The following is a 19,802-nucleotide window of genomic DNA, read 5'->3' on the forward strand; positions in this document are numbered from 1 at the left end:
AACATTAACAACTCCGGCAACAACAGATGTTGGCGAGGATGCAGAGAAAGAGGATCTCTTTTGCATTGTTGGTGGGAAGGCAAGCTGGTGCAGCCACTCTGGAAAACAGTATGGAGGCTCGTCAAAAAACTAAAAATAGAACTACCCTACGACCCAGCAATTGCACGACTAGGGATTTATGCAAGGGATACAGGTATACTGTTTTGAAAGGGCACATGCATCCCCATGTTTATAGCAGCACTATCAACAATAGCCAAAGTCTGGAAAGAGCCCAAATGTCCATCGGTGGATGAATGGATAAAGAAGATGTGATACACACACACACACACACACACACACACACACAATGGAGTATTACTCGGCATTGAAAAAGAATGAAATCTTGCCATTTGCAACTACGTGGATGGAACTGGAGGCTATTATGCTAAGTGAAACTAGTCAGTCAGAGAAAGACAAAAATCATATGACTTCACTCATGTGAAGACTTTAAGACACAGAACAGATGAACATAAAGGAAAGGAAACAAGAATAATATAAAAACAGGGAGGGGACAAAACAGAAGAGACCCATAAATATGGGAACAAACTGAGGGTTACTGGGGGGGGGTTGTGGGAGGCGGGATGGGCTAAATGGGTAAGGGCACTAAGGAATCTACTCCTGAAATCATTGTTGCACTATATGCTTACTAATTTGGATGTAATTATTAAAAATTAAAATTTTAAAAATTAAAAAAAAATATCACCAGAAGATGTCTGAATATGAGTGAGCCTGAGGGAAGGAGCTCTGACCACTCTTATACTATTCATAGAACAGCCATTTCTGGCAGACAACTTTCAAGATGCTGGTTCCCTGCAAAGACTTTCCTTGCGCTGTGAGATCTCTCTCCTTTGTGTTCCAGGTACTGACCCCAGAGGGGAAACTTGGGCTCTGCTCCTTCGCAGTCCTGCAGACACTGCCCTCTCCTGGAGTGTTCTCGGTGGGGGGAGGAGCTCCCCATGCACACCCCTGAGGGTGTTAAGGGAGCTGCACTGAAAGCTTGAGCTGGTTTGGCTGAGTGTGGACTCTACCCAGCATTGGATGTCCTACTAGCCCTGCAGGCAGCGACCATTTACTGCGGTCAGGTGGACTCTCATCTACCATGATTCAGTCTAAAATTTGCAAACTTTATTTCATTTAATCCTTATAATTTCCTGTGTGACCACTACTAATATCGTCACCATTTTTTAAAGGAAGAAATGACAATCTGGTGTCATTTATGTGCTGACGCCACAGGTTTCTTTAAAATATGGGGGTTTCTACTGCCTTGTAGTCTCTCCTCTTCCCCTAACCTGAAGGGATAAGTAATTATGTAGGAGTCCTTTCTAGAACAACGAAGGAGATGCAGCAGACACTCTGACAGATTGGAGCAGCTGGAGCTGGTCCACTGGACTTAAAAGTTTCTTGGAGAAATCATGTCTAATGATTGTTGATTCCATTTCAGCGATTGCATGAACTAGACACCAAAGTGAAAGATATTACAGAATCCTGGAATTTCACTTTCAACAACTAAGTAGTGAATACATCTTCTATCCGTGGGCACTTCGGTGGGTGCCCGATACAATGAAATAGTGGACACACCGCCTGCTGTCACAGAGCTTCCAGTCTGGTGGTTCTGGGTCATTGAGCTTTCAAGTGATGTCATTCTGTGGCCAGGACAGGGAACGGACAGGACGCTAGGAGCACAAAGGAGCATGAAAGGGTCACAAACTCTACAAGCAGCATCTGCCAAGCTGGCATCCAAGGATCTGTAGGAGTTCGCCAAATAAATGCATGATGGTCAATTCTGAACATGATCAGTGGAGATATTGTAGGAGCAGATAGAAATAAGAGTTTGGAGATGATGACTAATGCTGGTGATACGATTCTGGGCAAAGACACACACCTGGAAGTCATATCTCAGAGATGACACTCGGAACTATTTGGGAGGTTGAGTCTGTATGTGCAGAGAGGAAGGAGTGTGGCACCCAGCAGGGAATTTTGAGGAACACCCAGATTGCCCCAAGATGAGAGAAAATAGTCAACAAAGGAAAGAGCGGAGCAGGAGCAGAAAAGCAGAAGACAGTAGAGGCACAGAAGCCACATGGAGGTCAGACTTGAAAGTGGAGGCGTGGACAAAGGGCTCAGATGTTTGGAAATGGCAGCCAGGGCTGGCTGACAGCAATCTCTGACCTCAGTAAGATGTGGTTTAGTGTAAACCTGGGCCGAGCAGTTTCAGGAGAACAGGGAGGCTGAAGCCACGTTACAGTGAGGGCAGGACGACCTGACCGCGAAGTGGGAACAGACACCGCAGAGAACTTCAAATAGTCTGGGTATGAACAGAATGACAGAAGCAAGATAATACCTACAGGTGGTTGTAGGGCTGGGATGAAGAAGACGAAAATGAGGCACATCTGATGCTCACTTTTTTTATGTGGAAAGGGAAATACTGTCAGGAGAGAGGAGAGGTCACTGATAAAGTATAAGCATCTTACTAGAGCCTTCTCTGCTGTGCGCCAAGGAAATCTGTCCAAAGCTAAGCCTTCTGGAACTGTCCCTCTGTTTGGGGTCACAGAGGTTTTGCACCCAGGGGAAGGGCACCATGGTGAGGCTTGGGATGAGGGAGAGGGATGCTCTCTCATCAAGCGGGGGAAGGTGGAAAAGTGAGTAGGGCCTTTATCAGTAACCCGACTCTGGGCTCAAACTCATGAACTGTGAGATCACGACCCAAGTGAAAGTTGGGCACCCGACTGACTGAATCACCCGGGCACCCTGGACTTAGGTTTTAAGAATAAAGAGACTCAACAAGTTGTCTTTGATAAGAATTTATTAAGACAAAATGCATATTTAATAAAATGAAAAGGTGAATACGTTTTATAAATTTTAACACAATGTAAAGACAAAAACCTTTATAGGGAAACATAAATATAAATTAGTCAAAAGAATGAATGAATGAATAAATAAATAAATAAATAATAAACAATAAATAAATAACATCAGGGCAATCATCTCTTAAGGACTGATGATCCTGAAGCCGGATTTTTTTTTTTTTTAAATATTCTTGCTTAATACTACTCACAACATATTTGTGGAATTTAAGTCAATAAATTCTGTAATGAAGGCTGCAGTGAGAGTCTCTTGAAGTGAGCAGACATAGTGTAGGGGTGATGTGGCACGTCAGGCGGTGAGAATCACTTCAAGGTGACCCCAGGTCTCCATCCTTGATGGCCAAGCTGTCTTGCAAGGTCGCCGAGGAGGACAAGGCTCTCATGATTTCCAGCCTGACAATTTCCCAGGCGCAGTCACTGTATCCCTCGTCCTCCAGGTAGACGCGGATGTCCTGGAAGTACCTCTTGATGGCCAGGGCAGGGCCGTGCATCCCCGGGGCACGCTCTCCCTCGCCCGTGGCCTGCACCAAGCAGGCGTCCAGGGCTTCCAGCTGCCGGTGGAGGCCAGAGCGGAGTCCGTGCAGCGGCGCGGGGCTCCAGGCCGCCGAGGAGCGCTCCGTGTGCAACAGGTTGAAGGTCTGCTGGAGCAGCTCCCGCAGGACGGCGGCGGCGGCCTGGGCCTCCCGGAGCTGGCCGCCCTCCAGCATCTCCCGGGGGAAGCGGAAGTCTTTTCTGGCCCGCAGGCACGAGAAAGGGGACAGTCTCCGCATCTGGCCCAGGAGCACCAAGTTGTCCCTGCTAACCTGCGCCTGGCTCCCAGGCAGGCCACAGCCCAGAGAGCCTCCAGGGCGGCAGGCGAGCAGCGCCAGGGCGGTCAGCAGAGGGCGCAGGAGAGCCATGGGGAAGCCGAGGGGGCTGCTGGCGGGGCTGAGCTGGGCGGCTGGGGGACCTCGGGGCCGAGGTTCTCTGAGGACGGCCTCGAAGCATGGCTCTTAAATAGGCAACGCGGACAATTTCATTTTCTGAACATCCTCTCCACTTCTACTTCCCTCTTTTGTTTTCATTTATGCATTCTCCTTATTGTGTAAAAGATGTCATCAATCTAAAATACTACGTTGGCAATGGAAGCTTTATTTCCCAATAAACTTCCGATATATCCATCCCAATGGACACTTATCAACCAAACGAGAAACGTCTTTGTCCTAAAGACTGGAGTGATGTAGGCATGTAGGTACTCATACACACACCTGCTCACATATGTTTTCATATAGGAACATTGCTCTTTGTGTTAGAAAGAAACTTTGGCCTTGATCGTGGACTAGGTTTTTACCCTCTTTACTTCATACAGAGACAGGCTCCTTCACTCCTATGGGTTTTTGTATCTTGCTAGGTTCTGACCAGACCACGTATGGTAAATAAGCTCTTTAGAACAAGGACTGGGTTTTAATTACTGTTGTACTCACATTAGAGGCTTGTGGTGATAAGTGAATGAGTTTCTTGGATGTTTCTCTTCATTCTAGAAATAATTGATGCAGGTCCATGCAGTTATGCTTCACTGGGGCCTCAGGGTCAAGACTAATAATACAGACACTATCCTTCTGCCATTTTGTAACCCGTCTACAGTGCTCCTCAGGCTGTGCCAGTGTCCCCAGCAGGAAGCCCGGTTCTGGTCTGGGACATGTAGCTGTGAAGATTCTAATCCCAGATCATTTTATTTTCTCAACAACCCCTCACGCGCAAGGTTGTTATCACCTCTACTAACATGTTCCTCTGGAGTGACTGAGTGTCCTCAACCCAACCTCTCCTGGACTCACTCCCTGAGGGCAGGCTCACCTTGTCCTGAGGACATTAGAATTCCCCTGCTGTGGAGGCACTGGTTTCTTTGTTAGCAAAAGAGTTAATGCCCCTTATTCCTTCCCTCCATCCCTGGAGTGTTTGTGTGAGGGACCCTAGCTCTCAGCGCTGACCTCCTCCTTTCCTGAGCAGGTATCAAAAGGGTCAATAGCCCTCAGATGCTTAGGGCAAAATTTGTCTCAACTTTTGAGACAAAAGTAGGGGAATAGCCCAACTGTAATCATTTCATCTTCAGTAAGCAAATACTTGTCATTTTGCCACCACAGCTTTTATTGTTCAATCTTTTACTTCAACTATTGAGCACTAGTTAGACTCAACATTTCTGAGTTGGGCTCGGGGGACTCACTGATGATGCCTCTCAGTGGAAGCTTCCAGCACAGAAACTAGCGACTCTCCGTTGTTCATTCAGTCTGGGTATTTCTCTTTGGCTTCTTAGTCTGTTCATCTGTCTGAGGGTCAGAATGTAGGGGGTGAGGCCCCGGCTATTATGTCAGGGGGAAACAGCCTTCTCTCCTTTACTCGCTCGTGTTATTTCATTTTAAATTTAAAAAACAACAACAAAAAGAATTTTAATGACTTAGTTTTTACGCAGTGGTTTACTGCACATAGTCTGCCTTGTCTTCCTGCATCATATTCTATATCGTCCGCAGGTTAATACAAAGGCAAATGAAAGAATGAGGGGCTGCACCATTTTTCTCTATTTTTCCAAGATATCAGGTTTTTGTTTTTTTGTTTCTCATTTCAACTCTCCTAGAAAGCAAAACACAACAATTGTGTTGGGCAAAAGAAAATATAGGTCTGAATGTCATGAAAATGAAAAAAGGGAAGTGACTTGTCTGCTGGCAAAAAAGCAAAGGGCTGGTTAACACAATCGGTGCAGCCAACTGGGGGCCGGGAGCTCTGGCAGAGGGAAGAGTGAAGGCCACACTGAATTCCCCCAAATCAGGAAAATAGCTGCTTTGGCCTGAGGCTCCAAGGAGAGAGCTGGCGGATGGTGATCACTCCCTTCGCCCGCCAGTGCCTCCCACCCTGAGACTCGGTTCTCCAACACTTTCGAGTATTTAACGCTTAATACCTCTGGGATTGAAACTGAATATGGCTATAGAGAGTTTCAGGGCAATACTCAGTCCTTGTCATAGACAGCGTTAGAATCTGTTGTTGCCAGCTGGTAGCTTTTTGCAGCTTGAGGGGACATCCTCAAGAAGTGGCGGGATTTCTGCAGGGATCCCAAGCCAGCCCTCCAGTCTGGGTCGCTGCCCTTGCTGCACGTGGCCACCAGGGGGTGGTCTTCTCTGAGAGGAGCTTCGTTAGCCCAGCCTTCAACGGGATCCTCCTATCTGTCTTTTTGGCCACAAGTGCTATTACATCACATTTGACGGTAGTAAATAAAAAGCCTTTCTTGAAGATGTTTCTGCAAAACTTAGGGATTTCATTTGATTTTTAGTTTCTACTTGTGACATGCCGCTCTTTAGGGAAACGTTTAAGCTTAGACCACAACAGACCAGAAAGCTGCTGTGTGAATAGGCTGACAGTTGAAGGGAATGAGTGACAGGGTGTGTGGGGACTTCCTTCTGGGACAGGGAGGAAACTAGAAACTATTAGGACAGGGGAATGTGTCCTGGAATGCTGAGGGGAGAGGTGCAGGTGCCACAATATTAAAGAAACATCATGTTTTTCTGTACTTCCATCTAAGTTTTTTTTAATTTTTTTTTTTTTTTAATTTCTGAGAGAGAGACAGAGCACGAGTAGGGAAGGGGCAGAGAGAGAGGGAGACACAGAATCTGAAACAATCTCCAGAGAATCCAAAGCAGGCTCCAGGCTCTGAGCTGTCAGCACAGAGCTGGATGTGGGGCTCGAACTCACGAACTGTGAGATCATGACCAGAGCCAAAGTCAGATGCTCAACTGACTGAGCCACCCAGGTGCCCCTGTACATCCATCTAGATACTTATTCTCAACTCTCAGATATTAATACAAGCCACTATTTCCTAACTGAATATAAATAAGACACTTGTTTGAAATAAGGAGTGAATCAGTCAGCCTTCTCCAGAATTCACCACAAAATGCTGTTTTCTTATGCTGCCTCCTTTGAAGGTCAGTTAGTGAAATGTAGGACACACAGTTGCTAAGAATTTTGTTGAAAGAGACAAACACTATTCTCACATATAGCCGTCTGAAGAAAAATAAGAAAATATGCACCATACTTTTGGTCGTTACTCTAGTGAAGATGCGTTGCTTTGTGCCATTCAAGTGCATGACTTTAGTTAGGATTCACAATATTCTGTTATAATTCTTAGATCTGTTTTTGTTCCTGAATTATACACAACTCACATTTGCTCTATGGATTTCCATTATTCATGTTGTGGTTACAGCTGATTTTAAACAATTTTTTGTTGCCTTAAATATTAAGACGATGCCTAACCCAGCTTCGCACTCTCATGTGAAGAAAGTCTGCTGGTCTTTTTTTTTTTTTTTAAGTTTACTTATTTATTTTGAGAGAGAGAGAATATGAGCACGGGTGGGGGAGGGGCAGAGAGAAGAGAGAGAATCTCAAGCAGGCTGTCTGCTGTCAGCCTGGAGCCCGACACCTGGCCCATCTAAGGAGTCTTGAGATCATGACTTCAGCTGAAAACAAAAGTTGGACACTTAATTGAGCACCCAGGTGCCCCAAAAGACTGTCAGTCTTTATGTAATAATTGTGTTATTTGGGGACCCACCAAAGATGGTGATATTGAAAAAATTAGCAGAAATTACCAGTGAGTAACGTGAAAGAATTCTTATCGTATCAAACTCCCCTACAAAGTGAAACATGCTATAAGGCTGCCGCAGCAAGCCAGTGCCATAACGATCAGTGAAGTAACTTAATTAATAGAACCAGTAATTCTAGGGAGTATTATTTTCTCAGCGGTAATAGATATTTTGGTGAAGGACTGAATTAATTATCTATTCCCGCCCAGTCGGTTCTTAAAGATGAGCAGCTTGCTGATGTACAAAGTAATAATAATCAAGACAGGATAAAAATTGTAACTAATTAAATGAGCTGTGATTCAAAATAAATATAATACTAGACACATTAGTATGATTTGCCAGCACATCAATTCTGTGAAATCACTGAGAAATAGATACATGGCATAAAAGGCAGAACGATGCACAGAAAAACTGCCCCACGTTATTTTCCAGATCCCACGCTGTATTCTTTTTCACTTCAGAGGAGCTAACTTCTCTTATTGAGGCTTTCAGCAATTCCAGTGTGGTTTCCTGCTTAGTAATTCCATCAAACGAACTCTCATGAAGTTCACGATGGGATCCATTTTTCTGTCGTAGCAGGCAGTTAGACCCACACCTTCCATGAATCCACTGACATTCTTCTAAGCACGTGTATTTCCTTAAATACACTCAGCATCCTCTCTTGTTATCCTTCTACTGAATGGTCAGTATACCTGTGTATCCTTCGTGGTTCTTCTCTCCCCTGCTGTGCCTTAGAATCAAGTGTAACTCTTTCGGTCACACTACACTGTCGTGCCCCATGACCGCCTCTGTTTCTGGCTTCCTGTTGCCATGTATGGACCTGTTCTACGGCATTTTTTAAAAAATCTAAGCTCGCCTATCCACTGACAATGGGCATTGGCACTTCCATGTGTATCACTCAATGTAGAGGAGACGGACAGCTTTTATTTTTATTTCCTGACATTCTTCATTCTACCATCAGTTGAGAGAATTCACTTCTCTCCCTGCTTCATTATAATATTAAGTATGATGATGGCTTTTAGGTTTCTATCCCTACAAAAAATCAAAGGTAAAGACAGGAGGAACTGTATTTGTTATATCCCATGTCGTAAGGGCAATGAACAACTTGTCTTAGAGGAAGACAGTTGTTACCTCTGATTTTAATAGAATCTGATGGGTAAATGAATCCTCTCATCCGGTTTTCCATCAAGTTGCACCATTAGACCTGATGTTACTCTTTATAAACACTTCCTACAGTAAAAGCGAAATAAAAAAATGATACACTGATTAAATATAAAGAATACATTTTATTATATTACCAAAACATAAGGGTGCACATCATATTACTTGAAAAAATTTAAATCTCATAAATATTTAAATAAATAAATAAATAAATAAATAAACACTTAAATAGATAAAAGGATATCAGCACGGTCATCGGTAAGTGGCTTGTGCTCGTAGAGGTGACATGATGTCGCTTATTACTCCTAAAACATTTGACAAGTTATTTCATTTCATGTCACGACTACAGCAGAGATGAGTCCTTGACATGGCAGGACAGGTGGAAAGTGTGGTACGATTAGTCAGTGAGAATCATTTCCATGTTGAATAGGTCTCATTTCTCGCTCCTTAACCTTTTCTGCAAGGCTGTTGATGAATACAAGGATCTCATGATTTCTGCTCGGACGATCTCCCAGGCACAAGGGCTGTATTTCTTCTCTTGCAGGTAGAGGGAGAGTCTTTGGAAGTAGTTCCTCAGGATGGAGTCCTCGTTCGTGAGGGGAGCCTCTCCCTCCCCCACCTCCTGCATGACACAGGCTTCCAGGCGGGTCAGCTGCCGATCAAGTCCCGTGCAGAATTCCTCCAGGAGGGTGGTGTTCCAAGCAGCAGACGAGGACGCCTCTGTGCAGAAGAAGTGGAAGATCTTCTGGTTCGTCACGTGCACCACAGAGAGGGCTTGGGCCTTGTGGGGCTGGTCTCCACCAAACACGTCCTGGGGGAAGGCGAAGTCATTTCTGTCCTTCTGGCAGGAGCTGGCAGGGAGTCTCCTCATTTGTCCCAGGAGCGTCAAGGCCCTCCTGTTCAGCAGGCCGTGGGTCTGAGGCAGGTCACAGCCCAGAGAGCAGACGGAGTTGCAGCCCAGCGCCACCAGGGCCACCAAGAAGGAAGAGGGCAGCGCCATTGGGGATCTTGCAGATGCTGTTGGCCTGGCTGGGGTGGGCGACTCTGTGACCCGTGGCTCTAGGTTCTCTGAACATCTTCCTTGTGTGTGTGGCTTAAGTAGGGAACATAGTAGTTTTCACTTTCTGAACGTTGCCCTTACTTTCTACTTCTGTTTTTGCTTTCCTTTATGCACCTTCTACTTGGGTTTAGAGCATGGGTTCCACAACCTTTTTTTTTTTCATCATTACCTCTTGCCTCCAGAGTTTTTGTACATATTTATCTAATTGAACCTTCTAAGAAAATTTAATAACACAGAAACACATTATGTGTAATTATGTACTGTATATTTAACTGTACTTTATACATAAAAAATCATAAAAAAGGAAATATAAAGTTTACTCTATTTATCCAATGCAGGGTTAAGAATTACTAAAAATTTTTAAAAGTTAAAATTTAAAGCCATTGATGCTTAAGTATGGACTAAATTTGATTTTTTTAATGTTTGCTTATTTATTTATTTACATTTTTAATATGAAATTTATTGTCAAATTGGTTTCCATACAACACTCAGTGCTCATCCCAACTGGTGCCCTCCTCGATACCCATCACCCACCCTTCCCTCCCTCCCACCCCCATCAACCCACAGTTTATTCTCAGTTTTTAAGAGTCTCTTATGGTTTGCCTCCCTCCCTCTCTAACTTTTTTTTTCCCCTTCCCCTCCCCCATGGTCTTCTGTTAAGTTTCTCATGATCCACATAAGAGTGAAAACACATGATATCTGTCTTTCTCTGTATGACTTATTTCACTTAGCTTAACACTCTCCAGTTCTATCCACGATGCTACAAATGGCCAGATTTCATTCTTTCTCATTGCGAAGTAGTATTCCATTGTGTATATAAACCAAAACTTTATCCATTCATCAGTTGATGGACATTTAGGCTCTTTCCATAATCTGGCTATTGTTGAAAGTGCTGCTATAAACATTGGGGTACAAGTGCCCTTATGCATCAGTACTCCTGTATCCCTTGGGTAAATTCCTGGCAGTGCTATTGCTGGGTCATAGGGTAGATCTATTTTTAATTTTTTGAGGAACCTCCACACTGTTTTCCAGAGTGGCTGCACCAGTTTGCATTCCCACCAACAGTGTAAGAGGGTTCCCGTTCTCCACATCCTCGCCAGCATCTATAGGCTCCTGGTTTGTTCATTTTAGCCACTCTGCTGGAGTGAGGTGATATCTGAGTGTGGTTTTGATTTGTATTTCCCTGATGAGGAGCGACACTGAGCATCTTTTCATGTGCCTGTTGGCATCTGGATGTCTTCCTTAGAGAAGTGTCTATTCATGTTTCTGCCCATTTCTTCACTGGATTATTTGTTTTTTGGGTGTGGAGTTTGGTGAGTTCGTTATAGATTTTGGATACTAGCCCTTTGTCCGATATGTCATTTGCAAAAATCTTTTCCCATCCCGTTGGTTGCCTTTTAGTTTGGTTGATTGTTTCCTTTGCAGTGCTGAAGCTTTTTCTCTTCATGAGGTCCCAATAGTTCCTTTTTTGCTTTTAATTCTCTTGCCTTTGGGGATGTGTCAAGTAAGAAGTTGCTGCGGCTGAGGTCAGAGAGGTTTTTTCCCTGCTTTCTTCTCTAGGGTTTTGATAGTTTCCTGTCTCACATTCAGGTCTTTCATTCATTTTGAGCTTATTTTTGTGAATGGTGTAAGAAAGTGGTCTAGTTTCATTCTTCTGCATGTTGCTGTCCGGTTCTCCCAGCACCATTTGTTAAAGAGACTGTCTTTTTTCCATTGGATATTCTTTCCTGCTTTGTCAAAGATTAGCTGGCCATACATTTATGGGTCCAATTCTGGAGTCTCTATTCTATTCCAGACCTAAATTTAACTTGTGACTTATAACTTATTTACTTATATAAATTTTATATAAAGTACATAAGTAAATTAAAATTTCTATAAAGACATAACTATTTCAATGTACTTAAATATTTAAAATCATTCCAAATTGCTAAAAGCAAGCAAAAATTTTAATTATTCACTTAAATTATTCCCTGATTTATTTTCAGTGCACTGAATTTTAATGTTGCCTCATGACAAAATATTTTTTTTAAGTTTATTTATTTATTTGGGAGAGAGCACAAGCGGAAGAGGGGAAGAGAGAAAGAGAGGCAGAATCCAAAGCAGGCTCCACGCCATCAGCACAGAGCCCGACATGGGACTCAAACTCATAAACCGTGAGATCATGACCTAAGCCGAGATTAAGAGTCAGACGCTTAACCGACTGAGCCACCCAGGCGCCCTCACAAAATAATTTTTAACTTAACCTGCTGCTACATACTCTTGAAGATATTGCCACAATATTTTTCTGTTTCCCACTAGATAATTGCTGATGTGTTGAATGAGTTTTGTAGAATTAAATCATAAAATATAATATATTTGTATTTAATTCCCAAAGCCCACATCACATCGAGGCTCAGACAAAAGCAACATGCACCAGACAGCCAATAGCAGCTCACAAATAAGCAAAGGCCACCTCTCCCAGAATGACTTTGAGATCCAAGAAACAATGGAGAGAAACTCTTCCAATCACAGAGATGGGTTAGCCCCAGGTTTGTCACACTGATCTTGCAGATATTTTGTGTATATTCCACAAATCCAATGTCCGTGCTTCTCGTATGATACCCAAAAAAATCCAATGAGAGAAAATAAATATTAAGAAATAATGTTTTGTTAGACTGGCCCAATGTTGAGCTTTGGAGTGCCACAGACCACTGCAATATTTCAGGCTGGTTGACAACCCTAGGAACTTACTGTTATACCCTTGGAAGCAATTGTAACAACTATTCCACCTGGTGTGGCAATGCTGATAATGGGAGAGACTATTCATATACAGAACCGGGGAGTATGTGAAGTCTCGATATCTTGCTCTCAATTTTGCTGTGAAGCTAACGGCTCTTGGGGGCTCAGTTGGTTGATCATCTGACTTCAGCTCAGGTCATGATCTCACGATTCATGAGTTCAAGCCCCACATCAGACTCTCTGCTGTCAGCACAGAGCCTGCTTCAGATCCTCTGTCCCCAGTCTCTCTCTGCCCCTCCCTTATGTGCTCTCTCTCTCTCTCAAAAAAAAAAAAAAAATAAGAGAGAGAACACTTGTGCTTTTTCAAAACTATATCCAAGGTAAGGAAATTGGCTTATTATGTTATTGGAGTCAGTTCTTTCCAGGAAAGAGCCATTTCTCTCTGGGAACAGACTTCTGTAGACCACAAGCCAGGTCTCCAGACCCGGGCATGGTCTTTGTCCATCTTGGCCAGTAGGTGGCAATCTTCCTTTGTAAATATTTTAACAGACCCCTGACTAAAATGATCTTGCTTTCTCTTTCCTTTTTCCCTACAGCTAGTTACATCATTGCAGGAGGAACATTCCCTCATGGCCAAAAATAGTCACGAGAAGAAAAAGAAGAGAACAAGAACTCTCCTATGAGAGTTTCCAAAAACCTAGAACTTTCACACAACTCTTGATTTCAGTTAGTGACTTTTGCACTTGGCCAGAAACCACAGCCGAAAAGGAAGCAGCTGTGTGAATGGGCAGGGCAGGTTCAGGAGGAGAGACTGAGGAGAGCAGAGCTCGCTGGGGGTTTCTAGACTGGGGCAGAAGGAAACACTGTGAGATGCAGGTGAAGAATGAGATCTGGGGAAGCGGGAGGAAAGGTGAACGTGCTAGTGTCAGAATACATAGTGCACGTGTATATACATAGTATCTATGTGTACATAGTGTATTAGTATGTATATAGTTACATTGATGAGCCACTTGTTCCCGATTCTGTTTTTTAGACTCTCAGCATTTTGCAGTCAGTTACAGAGAGAGGGCTAGGAGAAGTTAATTATGCTCTTATAGACTCTATGAATAAATAAGAACATGATGGTAAGCCTTCATTCAGTGGAAAATACTCTGCTAAGCGCTTCTAAATGTTCTAACGTGACCACCCTGCTAAGGGACACAGGAAAGTTAGAGGGGCTTGCAGTTTTGTCTTTCCTGTCCCCCGAGTGGAAGAGGAGAGAGGGCTGGACTTCCCTTCCCCCGGTGGGGGCGGGGGGAGGCTCTAGGAAAATCATTTCCCTGGAGAGCAGGCCTTTGTTGAGGGGAACAGAAGACTGAGAGGATTCCCAGCCAGTGATTTCTCTTTCCTTTCCCCTGCTGGCAGCACCAGGAGTTTGTTTTCTCATCTTCACAGTGAGAACCTGGTGAAGGTTTCTCCCGAAGGTGACACTCACAAAAGCGTGTGGCCCCCAAAGACAGGATATCTTGCAGTTTTTCGATCTCAAGCTCATCCATATGGACCTGCCAGTAATTGTTCCATTTCAGCTTCAGTGTTTCTACCAATACGAGCTTCAGCTGTGCTTTAAACTCTTGCATTTCTGCTCCCAGTCATCCAGGGTCTCTGTCTGCATCCCCCTCTTTCTGCAGAGCTAAGGGCGGCAGCTAGCACCTCGACCCCCAATTCTCTGATGGATCTAAGAAGAGTTGTTGCTTTTCAGTTTGTTTGGCACTTGTGTTGTAGTTGATGGAAGGTCAAGGCTGACGACCAGCCCAGCTGATTACTTGTTGGATGGGAACCAGAACGTCCGCCAATACATGAATATGTATGTCACATCGTTAGAGGTAAGTGTCTCCCAAGGAAAGAGGCCCGAGAGATAATCACTGAAGAAGAACGTTGGAGCACACTTTTGAACAATTTAACTCGATACATTCTAAGACGAAAGCAGAAATAAAGTCAGTGAAATGACTAAATACCTGGGAATGTGACTTGATGTATTAAAGAGAATCATTTTGGGGTCTCCTTCCTTCCTCCTTACTAATTGTTACGAATTTGAATATGCAGACAACGATCACGTGATTTGCACTCAGGCATCTTTCTAGAGGCACAATCACTCCATTGCTTCTCTTTAGACTGAGATGAAGTCCCCGGATGGAACTTTTGTCCTCTAGTGAAAGGTTCTTGCTGGAGTGTCCGGGTGTGTGCGTTTAAGGCAGGTGTCCCGGGTTCCGGCTGTCCCTGGAGCCCCGTGCAGTGTGTCCAGCAGGATCGGGTTCCAGGCAGCAGATGGCACTTTGTGAGGAACTTAGAAGGTCTGCCGGAGCAGCTCCTGGGGACAGAGGTGGCCTGGGCCTCCTGCAACTGGCAGCCACCCACCCTCTCCCCGGGGGAGATGCCCCTCAGTCAGGAGAACTGGGACGTCCTCCTGATCTGTGTCAGAGGCAGTAGGTCTTCCTGTGAAGCCGCCCTTGGCCGGGAGGCAGGTCAGAGCCCAGAAAGGAGATGCGGCCACAGGGATCCAGCAGGAGGCCCGCAGAGGGGGTGCACGCTGGGCACCGGAGGGGTCTGGTGGCCTGGGTGACGAGCGAGGGGGGCGTCTTGGGCCCTAGTTCCTCTCAAGTTCTTTCTCACATGTCTTTTAATACAAAACCGTTTTCATTTTCTGAACGTTCCTGTATACGTTTTATTCTTCCTAAGTTTTTTTCCTTTCTTTATGTAAGCCTTAGATTAGAGTAGATTAGATTGGAAAACATTAACCCTATGAATTATTCATTTCACTATTGCACTGAAGTTTAATTTGCCCCAGTACTTCAAATGTTTCAGCGTAAAGGGATCCAAAGCTTCCAAATGACGGAAATCTTTTGTGTTACGATCAAAAGTAGGTAGGTGTTGTTCTCCTTGCTCAGGACATACTTTTACCTCCGAGCCTGAGCTCTGTTGTTGTGATTTTTATTTTTTGCGCATCAGTCAAGATGCCTGGTCCCTTTCGGTCAGTGTGCCCATAGCCCTGTGTGTGACACCTGGCTCCCCTCGCTCACTCTCTCTTTCTCTGTAACTGGCCGCCAGGAGTCAGCTCATCATACTTCCAGCTTTGAGCAAACTTTTATTGGAGGGTGGCTGCTTTTGTCCCGCAAATAATCAACTGTCTGCGACCCAAGCTCGTTTCTGTGAGCAATTCCTTCTCTTTCTGTCAGGTGCTCAAGAGTCAGATTTTTCCATAGCTTCCAGAGGACACAAACGTTATGCACTTCATGTGTGTAGGGGGCACTGGTGTGGGTAAACTATCCTTTTTTTTTTTTTTTTTTTTTTTGTAACCTTAAATAGCAACAGGAATTTTATTTTGCTAAATGTTGATTTCTATGTGGAGTTCAGTCTATTAACCTGTGGAGTCCTTCTCATGCTCTCAGTTTCTGAGGCGGCAGGGGACTCAGTGTTGATTTTCCTGCTGCTGGAGGCTTGCACTGAAGTAACTAATAAGGGTTCCTGGGTTAGTGAGTCAGTTCTTTTCTCCTGAGCTATTTGGTTCATCGTGATCCATCTCACAGCGAAGATGTGGGGCAGGGAGGCCACATACTAGAGAAAACCAACCCCTTTCTTTACTAGCTTGGAGTTTTTTTTAACTGTATATGTTCTTTTTAATTTAGTAATTTTATAGGCAGGGGTGGACTTCTCTTCTGAATTCCTTTCTACTTCATCTTGAGCTCAGTACCAAAAGAGGGAAGCAAGAATGAAAACGGGAAGGGCCCCTACCATTATTTCCCATCAGTTTTGATACAGCATCTTTTTCTTTCTCCACTCGGCGTTCCTAGAAAGCTGTCACGGCATTGGGATGCACCGAGGCACCAGGAAATCAAAGGCAAATCTGACCGTGACGGCCGTGGAAACACTAGGGTGGCTCCCAGGTGAGGGGAAGCCAGCGGGAGCCCTTGGCTTCTGCTACCACCTTCCACCTGCTCACTGTGGTGCCTGCTTGTGAATTCCACCCAGCCCTCGCTAAGGGCAGCTCCATCTGCTTCCCCACATACTGGATGGTTTCCGTCCACAGAACAGCTTCCTGACCTTCCGCATAGTACGCATCAAAATGATAATAGATTATCATGGTAAGGAATGAAAGGTGCCTTGCTTTAAAATAAACACAACATTAAGCATATGAACATGATTTGCCAATACATCCAGTCCATGTATCTATCCAGAGACACACATAGAGCAAAAAGGAGAACTCTGCAGAAAAAAAAAAAAAAAATTCACGTAATTCCCAATTTCATTCTATTCTCCTGTTGCATTTCAGCAGGCACATCTCTCATAACTATTTGCTCCTTATACCTGAACTTCTCTTCTCTTATTCACTCATTCCCTCCCACCCTCCAATATGGTTTCTGTGAGTTCTTCCAAACCAGCTCTCACCAAAGCTTCAATGACCCCTTCATCCCAGTGCGGCGGGCACTTTACATCCACATTTTACAATGATGCAATTCTGTGAAGCCATTTCAGTCCTTGAAATAGACTTCTACCGATATTCTCTCTTACCCTACTACCTCATGGCCATTCCGTCTCTGTTTCTGTTGTGGCTCTTTTCTCCCTTTACCATCTGAAGTTTCGAGGAATCAATCTGAAGTTCTTTGCTCATGCTCTCCTCTTCCCGTGTGACCGCTTCTGTTTTAAGGCTTTCAGTTAATGGAGTTGCTTGTAAATTGCAGACTCAAATATCCATTTTCCAAAGAATATTCGCACTTGGAAGTCTACCAGTCAATTATAGGAGATATCTACGGCTTTTGTTTCTGTTTCCTGGCATGCTTTCCTGCAGATTCTGCTGACAGAACTCCATTTTTCCCCTTCTCCTCATTATACCGTTTAATATAACTGATATAAATTCAGTGTGATTATTGTCTTTAGGTAGCTTTCTCCACAAAGCTCACTGGTGCAAAAGCAGAACTGGATTTGTTATGTCCACCCCTATCCTGACAGCAGCATACAGACTGGCTTAGAGAAAGTCTATTTTTAATGTATAACGTGAATAACTAATGAGTAAGTGAATTGCACAATCCATTCTTTCATCAGAGTTGTTCCTTTTTTAAATAATAAACAAAGACAAAAATTTTCTATAGAAAATATTTAATAAAGAAAAGAATAAATTGAATAAATATAAACAATATATTTTTTCTCTTAACGACAAAGTGAAAATACACTTAATATTATTCAAATATAATTTAAATCTTGTAAATAGTTAAGTAGATAAATAAATTGTTAAATAGATACATAAATAGATCAGCAAGGTCATTGGAAAGTGACTAGTGCTTGTAGAGTTGACATGATGTACTTAATACTCCTGAAAATATTGACAGATTGATGCCATTCATGTCACAATCACAGCAGAAATGACTCTTTGACATGGCAGAACAGGTGGAAAGTATGATACGATTAGTCAGTGAGAATCATTTCCATGTTGAATAGGTCTCATTTCTCGCTCCTTAATCTTTTCTGCAAGGCTGTTGATGAATACAAGGATCTCATGATTTCTGCTCGGACGATCTCCCAGGCACAAGGGCTGTATTTCTTCTCTTGCAGGTAGAGGGAGAGTCTTTGGAAGTAGTTCCTCAGGATGGAGTCCTCGTTCGTGAGGGGAGCCTCTCCCTCCCCCACCTCCTGCATGACACAGGCTTCCAGGCGGGTCAGCTGCCGATCAAGTCCCGTGCAGAATTCCTCCAGGAGGGTGGTGTTCCAAGCAGCAGACGAGGACGCCTCTGTGCAGAAGAAGTGGAAGATCTTCTGGTTCGTCACGTGCACCACAGAGAGGGCTTGGGCCTTGTGGGGCTGGTCTCCACCAAACACGTCCTGGGGGAAGGCGAAGTCATTTCTGTCCTTCTGGCAGGAGCTGGCAGGGAGTCTCCTCATTTGTCCCAGGAGCGTCAAGGCCCTCCTGTTCAGCAGGCCGTGGGTCTGAGGCAGGTCACAGCCCAGAGAGCAGACGGAGTTGCAGCCCAGCGCCACCAGGGCCACCAAGAAGGAAGAGGGCAGCGCCATTGGGGATCTTGCAGATGCTGTTGGCCTGGCTGGGGTGGCCTGGCTGGGGTCACTCTGTGACCCGTGGCTCTAGGTTCTCTGAACATCTTCCCTGTGCGCACCTCCTAAATGGGAACACATTAGTTTCCATTTTCTGAATCTCCTCTTACTTCCTGCTTTTGTTTTCTGGTTTTCATTTTGCATTCTCCAAATGGGTTTAGAGCAGTGCTTCTCAACCATTTTATTTAATTATTGCCCCCTTTTCCCTGACCCCTGAGCCCTTTTAGATTTTCTTTTGCTAATTGAACCCCTCATGAAATTTTAATGACACAGTTATACTCTATATCTATTTATATACTCTCTCTATATCTATCCTTTATACATAGAAAAAGAGAGTGCCAAACTTCTTTTTTTATCCAAGGCAGGGTTAAAATTGATAAAAATTTTAAGCTAAAAGTAAATTTAAAGTTATTAACATTTTATTTATCTCTATAGCTAAGTTTGCAGAGCAAATTTTAACATACTTACGTATATAAATAGTAATGTATTAAGTTACATATTCAAATAAAAATTATACAAATACAATAATAATATACATGTAATGATACACTTTTTTTTTTTCAACGTTTATTTATTTTTGGGACAGAGAGAGACAGAGCATGAACGGGGGAGGGGCAGAGAGAGAGGGAGACACAGAATTGGAAACAGGCTCCAGACTCTGAGCCATCAGCCCAGAGCCCGACGCGGGGCTCGAACTCACGGACCGAGAGATCATGACCTGGCTGAAGTCGGACGCTTAACCGACTGCGCCACCCAGGGGCCCCTCAAAAAATAATTTTTAATTTCACTAGCAGCTAGATATTCATCAAGATATTCTCAACATCGATTTCTTTTCAGCAATTGACATAATTATAAATGAGTTGAATGACTTTAGTAGAATTAAATGAGCAAATATTAACTACTCGCATTTAGTTTTAGAGCCCAGTTCACGCTAAGGCTCCAACGTAAGCACCATGGCGTCTTCTAAGTAAGGGAAGCCCACCTCTCACAACACAGCTTTGAAATCTAGCAAATGATGGAGGGAGAGTCCTCTGGTGATCCAGCTACTGGATGTAAGTTTTATTGCTCTTAACATGCATACATTTTGTATAACGTCCATGAACTCAACATCAATACTTCACCTAAGATACCCAAGAAAAACCGAGAAAATACAAGGTGATGAGGTAATAAATCCTAAGGAATAAGATTTGGTTGAATAGGGTTGATTTGAAGAGCAACGAACCATTGTAATACGTAAGATTTGTTCACTCCCCAAGAGCTAATTTTTGCACCGTGGGTAAT

At 43.8% G+C, this 19,802-nt stretch overlaps 3 protein-coding genes across 3 annotated transcripts; all 3 read right to left on the bottom strand.

Moving 5' to 3' along the window:
• Positions 1-3,211: 3,211 nt before the first annotated feature.
• LOC123592709 (interferon omega-1-like) lies at positions 3,212-3,802 on the bottom strand. Its single transcript, XM_045468060.1, has one exon. The coding sequence runs from the start codon at positions 3,800-3,802 to the stop codon at positions 3,212-3,214; it is 591 nt and encodes a 196-aa protein (XP_045324016.1).
• A 5,141-nt stretch (positions 3,803-8,943) lies between these two features.
• LOC123592775 (interferon alpha) lies at positions 8,944-9,731 on the bottom strand. Its single transcript, XM_045468126.1, has one exon. It carries the CDS (start codon positions 9,663-9,665, stop codon positions 9,099-9,101), a length of 567 nt encoding a protein of 188 aa, XP_045324082.1. The 5' UTR covers positions 9,666-9,731; the 3' UTR covers positions 8,944-9,098.
• Positions 9,732-17,848: 8,117 nt separating this feature from the next.
• Positions 17,849-18,497, bottom strand: LOC123592782 (interferon alpha). The gene has a single exon (XM_045468142.1). It carries the CDS (start codon positions 18,480-18,482, stop codon positions 17,916-17,918), a length of 567 nt encoding a protein of 188 aa, XP_045324098.1. The 5' UTR covers positions 18,483-18,497; the 3' UTR covers positions 17,849-17,915.
• Between the last annotated feature and the right edge of the window lie 1,305 nt (positions 18,498-19,802).

This window comes from Leopardus geoffroyi, chromosome D4 (assembly GCF_018350155.1).
Source record: "Leopardus geoffroyi isolate Oge1 chromosome D4, O.geoffroyi_Oge1_pat1.0, whole genome shotgun sequence".
NCBI classification, from domain to species: domain Eukaryota; kingdom Metazoa; phylum Chordata; class Mammalia; order Carnivora; family Felidae; genus Leopardus; species Leopardus geoffroyi.